The sequence below is a fragment of the Primulina tabacum genome, chromosome 1 (genome assembly GCF_025594145.1).
Source record: "Primulina tabacum isolate GXHZ01 chromosome 1, ASM2559414v2, whole genome shotgun sequence".
NCBI lineage: Eukaryota > Viridiplantae > Streptophyta > Magnoliopsida > Lamiales > Gesneriaceae > Primulina > Primulina tabacum.
In genome coordinates this window covers 56971941-56981226 of record NC_134550.1, presented here as the reverse complement: position 1 = coordinate 56981226, position 9286 = coordinate 56971941, and the positions used below count along the sequence as shown (strand labels likewise).

The window sequence follows — 9286 nt, the reverse complement described above, 5'->3', positions numbered from 1 at the left end:
GATCCACCGAGTGACGTAGAATCCAATAATAAAGTATTAAATAAAAATAAACAAATAAGAAATCGTTGACTTGACCTAAGTACATCTACAGGCTGTGCATAAGTCGTGCCTCCGTCTCTAATTATTAAATCAGTAAATATTTATCTAAATAAAACTTTGAAAAGTATTGGGATCCATTCATTTGAAATCAATAATTTTAAAAACATTTTAATTGTTTGTATAATTTTAAAACGGTAGAATTCCAATCCATATATTCTTATGTTGATATAATAATTGTCTATGTCAGATATATCGATCGAAGCATGATGTTTGAGTTATTATACGGTTTAAAATATTTAAGTTGCACTATTATCACTAGTTATAAGTTTTGTTAAAACGACAAACATTTGATTTGCATGAGAGCAAATGTCACGAATTCAATTCTCATTGATTGCAAATAGTGTAATTATTGACATGAAGTTTGTTGGTGGAATAATTTTCATTGTTGGTATAATGATTAAAACATGATGTTTGAGGATTACACAATTACTATTAACTATAGATTTTGATAATAGTACAAGTATTTATCCATAATCCTTCCAAATTTATCGTTTTACACTAACAACTTTCTTAGTGGACGCCCGATTGTTATTTTCTTGATAGCACTTAATATATTTACAGATTTTATTTTAATTTTTTGCTGCATCATAAAATATTTTTTTTCGCGAGATGTAAGTATTTGAATTGAGAATTATAATTTATTTTAAAAAATAAAGAACGAGTTTTAAATATTTAAAAAAAATATTTACTGCGGTGTTCTTGTTTGGGCCGTCAAATCTGGATCCACCAATCTACAACCTTCTCTGTCCTCTATATGTCGGACTAGTAAATGTGGGCTTCGGCGAGAGCCCATTCCTTAAAAGAGATTTTTTGTTAAAAAAAAACAAGAGAGAAATGAGATATTGGTTTCCTAATCCAATTACTTTTAAACTTGTCCTTTCATTTATTTAAATAAACAAATAAATAATATATATATCTAACATACATGTAAATATACCACTTCAATTGTGAATTTTCTTATATGTCCTTGTTCATTTAAGTTGGCCAATTAAATTATTAGGTTATCTTAAGGTTTTTTTTGTAATTCATTGTCCATCTTAAATGAATTCGAACATTAATACACATTCCTCTTTATTTCTTAAATTAAGGGTTTTTTTTGTAATTCATTGTCCATCTTAAATGAATTTTGACATTAATACACATTCCTCTTTATTTCTTAAATTTTATGCCAAAAAAATTATTTTTTTACATTTCCTTGTTCATTTAAGTTAGCAAATTAAATTAATATATCTTTTTAAGAGTTTTTTTGTGATTCATTGTTCATCTTAGATATATTTGTACATTAATACACATTCTTCTTTTTTTTCTTCTAAATTTTAAACTAAATTTATGATATAATCTTTAAAAAAAATTAATCAATATAATCCTTATAATAAATATGAATTATATTGATAGTTTATTATCATTTGTTATATTTTACAACTTTACATATTAAAAAAATGTACAATCTAACATATAAATTTTTTAACTGAGTATTACATATTATTTTATTTATATATGTTTTTTACTATATATATTTATTTGAGTGATATTATGTTAAAATTTTATTTCTCTAAAATTATTAATCACCAATATTAATTTATAAATGATTGATTCTGATATAAAATTAATTATCTATAATATGTATTCTAAAAAAACATAGAAAATTAAATAAATCCGCAATGTTTTAAAAGTTAGCAAAAGCAAAAGTGATATTTACCTTAATAACAAGTTTAATGATTTTATTTTAACATTATTATGATAATTTAGTAAATTAAGAGAATTTTATTTGACGTTTGTATATGTGTACTCTATTTAAGTAAATTTTAGTTTTGATTTTGGTAAAATTCACTATTCATGTTAATTTTATTTTTATTGTTTTTTATTTTGAATGATATTTGAATGAAAAATATTTTTGCTGATTTATCATTTAAGAGAGCTATGTTATGTCGCGGATTGAAGTGAATATATATGATTTATTGTCATGATGTATTTTTATTTATTGTGTTTTGATATATTTAGATTGATAAATACTTATAAACATGATGTTATTCAAACTGACTTTAAACATTATCTAATTCTCGTGATTTTATTTTTCATTATTAGTCACCTACGTGCATCGCGCGTGTACATTCCTAGTATATATATATATATATATCTATCTGATGACGTTGATGATTTGATATATATAATTTATTTATGAACCATCATATTTCATAGCTGTTCAATTCACTAATAATCATTTTAAAATTAGATTTCACATAAATCTTCTAATTTTCAAATAAAATACCCCAATTAAAAATATTTCAACCAAATTATAATTGTAACACTGCTAATAGACTAAAACTAATACCCACTTATATTTTTCTTTAAACTTTACGACAAAAATATAACAATAAATCGTGATTTTTTTCAAAAAAAATTATATTAAAAAATTCAATTTTTGGTCTTCTAGTTATTATTTGATTATTCTTGTGAAAAGACAAAAAAATGATATAGGAAAAATATATGAGATTACAATTTATAATAAATATTTAATATAAATGAATAACAGAGTAACATATCCTAACAACAAAAAGAGAGTGAGTATAAAACACATCAAAGGAAAAAAAACTGCATATTGCCTTAAATTTATACCAACGCAGGACATCTTTCTTCTCGACGAGCCCATTCAAGAGTTTGATAACACGACATTTACGCAAAAACCGAACCATCTGTTGACGAAACATCTGCATGCTTCGGTGGAGGCGATATAACCCCGACGATGTATCGAGTTGAGTACTATTCGACTTTCTTAATCCACCGAGGTGCGGCAATAGCATGAAATTGACCGATATTCACATAAAAAGTAATATTTTTTCATGGATGACCCAAATAAGAGATCCGTCTCACAAAATACGATCCGTGAGACTATCTCACACAAGTTTTTATCTTCCTCCATGCTCTTCATCCGATTTAGAGTGTTTCTTGAAGTTTTATACAGTTGTTGAGAAGGAGACATACAGATGGGGGAGCGTTGGCGTCTTTTGTTTTCATGTAATTACCCACTGCTCAGATTGCATGGATAGTTTCAAAAAGCTCGCCCAACCAAATGCATGTTCGGATTATAAATATTAAATTAATAACTCTTTGTTAAAAACAAAATAAAAAATCCATCTGGATTTATTTTTAATGTTGCGTGAATTATAAACACCATTTTATTAATTTTAATTAAGATCTTGGTTGCGTTTTAAACTTATCATTCAAATCTTCGTCTCCAAATCAAATGCTTTATTTCATGCGAGCTCAAACTTAGTGATTGTTAAATTATGAAAATTTTGCAACCTTTGTCACGTAAGTTAACTTATTTTTGAACCAACAACTTATATTTTTTGTTTTAGTCTTTTTCATCGAAAGCCTCTAATTAAGCTCACCGAATATTGCTAATTTAACATTTATGTTCTCTATCGTGATTTATAGTATATGTCACACACATTAATAAAATTCATTTAAGCAAAAATAATGAGAAAAATAAAGTAAAATGACACCAAATATTTCAAAATTAAAGGAAAAACAGCTTGTTGTTTTCCTATTCTTTTGTTAGGTAAATTTTAATGTCTCGTGTATATAGGTTTTGTTTTAGCTATATTAATTACGTAAGAAAGAATCATCAATGTCAAATAATAAAATTTGATTGATTTAGTATGGTTTTAATAGATAAAAATAAAATTTCGACAAGTTACAAAATTAAAAATCATAATATATAGACTTAAATTGTTATTTTCCCTTAGATTGTGGCTTGTGTGAGGCATTAACGCGTCGAATTAAATTATGCAGATAAATTAGCACAAAAAAGTACAACGTAATTCTAATCAAGTGTCTACACGTAAAAATAGTATAAAGCATTTTTTTTAAAAAAAAAATTATATAAAGCAAAGTGTCTATACATAAAAATAGTATAAAGCATTTTTTTTAAAATAATACAAAGCAAACCAGTTTTTTTTATGGTTGGCATATAAATCATTCGTGACACGGTTTCACAGATAGCGAGTTGATTTTAATTTCGGGATTGATCAAAGGAAAATAAATGACATAGTGGCATATTACATGATGTAATTCAATTTTATTGTCGTATGAAAGTAAGGTTATCACTACTAATGCAGGCCGATATTTTACATGCAGATAAACTAAATGAAAGCAGCAACTTCAAACTAATATGCAGTGCTGAAGTAGCTCTTGACGAAATTATTAGACAGTATTTGAAGCACAATCTTGTTTGTTGGCCCCACGCATCGCGGGGTTTTGAACTGATTAACAGCGGATCCTAATCCAACGTAGTGATCCAAGATCTTGTGAAAAGTACCTCTCTTCACGATTCGGAGTTCGAGGGCTCCAATGGTGTTCACCTTCCGAGAACTCATGTACCCTGCATCGACAAATGATCTGTCCAAACAGTTGCAGCATTCTTGGAGGATTTCATGATTCGGGTCGCCACTAGTTTCCCAGAAGATCACATAATGGGCAGGATCAGTTGATGTATCGACCTGGCTTGTAAAATCTATGACTTCTTGATTCTCCGCAGATAGCAGCTTGGCCGCGGCCTCAACTGATAGCTGTAGATCCTTCTCGGTGTTCTTGTCAATGTTGATTGTGAGAAGGAGATTTCTCCTGCAAACAAACTGGAGCTCGGGAGTCGAGTTGTGGAATCCTTTAACTTTCACTACGTCTCCTAATCTGTAACGGTACAGTCCTGCAAGAGTGCAACTTATAAGCATCATCTTTCAACAAACTTTGCGGTTGTCACTTGTCACACAAGCCAATGGTTCAGTACTTGAGCTACTCGAATAAATGTTACCGCCGACGACTTATCAGAATTAAAATATTTGAACGGTATCATTATTCTAGATGTAACTATTTGTGATAGTAGGAATCGTTCAACCCTCCGGAAGGACCCAAATGTAAATAACAAATTAGAGATGCCACCGATGCTGTTCATGCGATGTCTTTCATACAAAGGCACTAAATGTTGAAACAAGTATAGTTTTGCTTGCACAGCTTGTTTTGTCACGTGAAAATCAATCTTATATAGGATTAATAATAAAGAATAAACTATGGGAACACCAAGACCTGGAAAAGATTAAAATATGCCATCATACCATCCAACAACCACATGGCAAGCGGGTATCAGGAGTTAGTAATCAAAGTATGATTTTTTTACTGCCTTGTGATTAAAAAAACAAAAAACTGGTCATCGAGATAACGTAAAAAACAGAGGGGCATGATTAAGAAAAGAGAAACAATTGAGCACCTGCAAAATTAGTGACAATGACTTCGTACTCCTCACCAACCTTTACTTCGGTTAGTCCAACAGGATTCGGCTCGACGCTGTTAAAATCCTCGTTCAAAGGGATGAATTCAAAAAAACCTATATTAGGAAGCACAGCAAATGTAGTTAGTTCTGGTGGTAACTTTGGGTTGACATTCACTCCAATCCACCCTTCAGAGGATCCATAATCAGCACTTAATAACGGCAAGTTTCCAGCGTAATGCCGCAACTTCATTAGATAAGGCTCCATGGAACCTGTCATGATTCCATAAATATATTTTGTATTTGGAAACAACTCTGGGATCAATCCATTCCAGTTGCTTAATCCCAAGATCTTGTGAGAAATTGTATTTGCCGATTCAGGATCGGGCTTAAGAATCTTGGACACTGCCAATCGAACTGATGGGACCGTGATTTGGGTACTGAGAACTCCTCCTCGGATATCACTGACAAGTTCTTCCCAAACTTGCTCAAAAGTTCGGAAGGCGTGGATGATGCTGTGGGCAAATGTGGATGAAATGACTTGAACTTCGTCTCGGAAGATTAGCCCACACAAAAGATGACAGTATAAAGACTGGTGAAAGTCAGGGCCGAAGATCACTTCGTCGGGACTGCAAAATGGAATCTGCATGTCCCTCATTGTTTTCTTTATTTTTGAGTTACGGTACACATTAGTGGTGGCGGTTCCAGCTGCTAGTCCACCTTTTGTCATGAATTGTTTGCTACTGAAAATGAATTGTAAAGCTTTTCCACCCGCGATTGGATATTCTCTGCAAAAGTAATTTGTTCCACTCAAGCTTAAGTATGGGATACCGAGTGTCAGAAAGACACTACAGGAAAAATACTAAAGTGAGCTTGCATATGCATTTCTGTCCCGAGGTCAGAATTTACAAAACAGACCGAACCTTTAAATCCACAGAGGAAACTTTTAATCAACACCCATTCTGGCCAACAATCGTGCAGGATGGTAGACATAACACCTAGACTGAAAGATTGTGATTAAAGGAAGATCCATGTGCGAGAGCGGGGTGGGACTGCGCGCATGCAGTTCCTTGAGGTGAGGCGTTTGAAGGGGATTTGGGATCGAAACTTGTAATCTTAGTTAAACTACATATAAGATTAATAACTTGAGACAAGGTGGAAGCGACCGGATTTTATTCTCATCGGGAGCAACTAGCATTTTGGAATTCCTGAAGCTAAATATCATTTGAAATACCTGAAATGATCGACAATGGAGCAAATCTTGACATGTAATGTCACGTTTGATACTGTGAAGGCTATACTTCAACATAAAGAACGCTAGGAAAGGCAAAAGAAAGCAAATGGAATGCAACTGATTCAAACCTCATGTGATGAACGATATATATTCTGACATTCGATTTTTTTAAAAAATAAAGAAATTTTTTCAAATTAAAATTTTATACACAATTACTACTTTTCTTGTCCAGCCCAGTGTGAGCAAAAGAATTGAGTTCTGACTGCACACCTAGGATATTCAAAAATGCGAAAGAAATTTGTCTAATCAGAGGACCTCATGGATAAATTCAAATAACAAACAAAATAAGGTTCCATTAAGCCAACCTACAAAATTAAAGGGCCGGGATCAGTGGACACCATCAAAATTACCTGTTTCTAAACGCAAAAGAAGTCTTGAATATCTGCAGGGTATTTTCCATCAATTCATCATTAAAAGGCACAAACTTTGGCTTCCCTTGTGTTGTGCCAGAACTGCAAGAATCTCAAATTTCACCCAACTTCGAAAACTTTTAAAAACCCGTAAAGAGAGACGATGAATCCAGAAGAAGATGGGTACCTCAATGAAATGGTAGTAATTGGTTTTCCAGTCAAAATGGGTGAATTTTGGCCGTCGGCGATTCGCTGAATGTAAGATTCCAAGTCCTTGTGGGTGACAAGGGGGATACAAGCCCTGAAGCTTTCAGGATCAGTTCTTCCATTGAGACCCCATTCTTGCAAATACTCAGCCTCACCATTTTCTTCCAATATTTTCTTTAGAGCTTCCGTCTGAACTTCTCCAGCATCCCTTGTCATCGCTTCAAATTCTTCTATAACTGCCTCTGGATCAAATACTTCCTCCATTTTATCCAACATGTTAACCATTCAATTGAGCAACTGTAATTTAGACACAAATTCTTGTAAGATAACAAAATCTTGAAACGGGAAAAGAAAAGTTTACAAGCAGCTAGCTAGACATGCGAGAGGAAAATTAGCAATTATGAAACTTCACTGAGAAAATTGATGGGAAAAGGTAGAAAGAGAAGTAGTTGCGGCGGAACAAAGAAAGAAAATTATTTTATTACCATAAATGTAAGAAAATGCTATAAAATAGTACACGAGAATCAAAGGGAAAGAATTCCAAGGATCGAAAGCACGATGTGACGAATTGAAAAGACAGCTCGAGTGAGTGAGATGAGATTGAGGATAGCTTCTAGCCATCATCAACACATGAAAGCGACAGGATTTCATTTGAATTGTCAAGAAAATCAACTCCGGAAAGAATAACATCTAACTTTAAATATTCATCATGTATTTCTACTCACATAGTATAAACATGAGAATCACAAACTGTCCAAATAGCTTTTCCAGAAAAGTTATAAAGCAGCAACTTCAAGAAAGTCATACACAACCTAAAGTGCTTCTCCCGTATTGAATCTAACTACTCTGAAAACGACGATAAAGAAAGAGGATAACCCACACCATATATGTACAGAAAAAAGAAAGAAAGATTAATAACTAAATTTATAGATAAAAAGGTCTGAGCAAGAATATAACAAGAGAGTCAGAAAAGTCCATCTACAAACAACTTACAGAATTAGTAGTGTGCGATAATACAGAAAAGATCAGATTTTTCTTCGTGGGTAAGATGCAAGCGAAAGTTAGAGGCATAGAAGGACTTGAAATTTAATTGGAAATGGAGCTTAGGAGGCTAAGAATTGGAAGAAAATGGTGTTGCCAATGGGAGGTGAATGTGCGTGTATAATGAATGTATATATAGACATACACACACACACAATGGAGACATGTTTGTGGGGCAGAGAAATACCTAAAATGACCTTGTGTCAAGATTGGTGATGCTTTATTAAATATAGTGGTCATGTATTTCACTGCTATTGGAATTATCAGTTGACACTTGACAACTGAATGAAACTTTGAAATTTTTTTATTACTGTGTGTAAGCACATTAAAGTAATTACATATACAATATAAACATTATAGATAATCATATTTTTTTCATGTTTTCAATGAAATAGTACTACGAATCAACTCGATTCATATATGAATTGAAAATTAATAATTTGATATAAAAAATAATATTTTTAATGAATAGAGTCAAGTAGAAGATATGTATCAGAAAATTGATATCTGAGATAACAAAAACTTGTGTGAGACGGTTTCATGTGTCGTATTTTATGAGACATATATCTTATTTGGGTCATCCATGAAACAAATATTACTTTTTATTGTGAATATCGGTAGAATTGACATGTCTCACAGATAAAGATTCGTGAGACTGTCTCATAAGAGACCTACTCATCTGAGATAGTCTATGTGAATTTTTATATGTTTTTTATGAAAATATATATAGGAAAATTTCAAGTAACAATAAAACAGGTCATAAATTAATAATAAATACTTGAGGTTATTTTTTTCCCTCTAGATTATATGGTCTATGGATTATATGACATAAATAATGAATTATAATTAGTAGATTTTTTTTTGTTTTTTTAATGAAAAAATATATATATAGATGGGTATTTCAACTAACAAGAAAACACATCATAAATAAAAAGAAATTATACATTAGGTGATATTTTTTCCTTATAGATTATATGGTCTAGGTGAATATATGACATGTATATATACGATGAGTATGTATTATGTGAA

General features: G+C 31.5%; 1 protein-coding gene across 3 annotated transcripts; it reads right to left on the bottom strand.

Moving 5' to 3' along the window:
- Window positions 1-4108: 4108 nt before the first annotated feature.
- LOC142553198 (jasmonoyl--L-amino acid synthetase JAR4-like) lies at window positions 4109-8398 on the bottom strand. Of its 3 annotated transcripts, XM_075663288.1 has the most exons (6): window positions 8210-8359; window positions 7942-8062; window positions 7197-7513; window positions 7010-7111; window positions 5366-6153; window positions 4109-4807 (listed from the first exon to the last, which is right to left on the bottom strand). In XM_075663288.1, exons 3-6 carry the CDS (start codon window positions 7499-7501, stop codon window positions 4269-4271), a joined length of 1734 nt encoding a protein of 577 aa, XP_075519403.1. In that variant the 5' UTR covers window positions 7502-7513; window positions 7942-8062; window positions 8210-8359; the 3' UTR covers window positions 4109-4268. The 3 variants fall into 3 exon arrangements, with proteins under 3 accessions (XP_075519403.1, XP_075519381.1, XP_075519392.1); XM_075663266.1 differs by lacking the exon at window positions 7942-8062 and having other exon boundaries at window positions 8210-8398; XM_075663277.1 differs by lacking the exons at window positions 7942-8062; window positions 8210-8359 and adding an exon at window positions 7629-7711.
- Window positions 8399-9286: the final 888 nt, after the last annotated feature.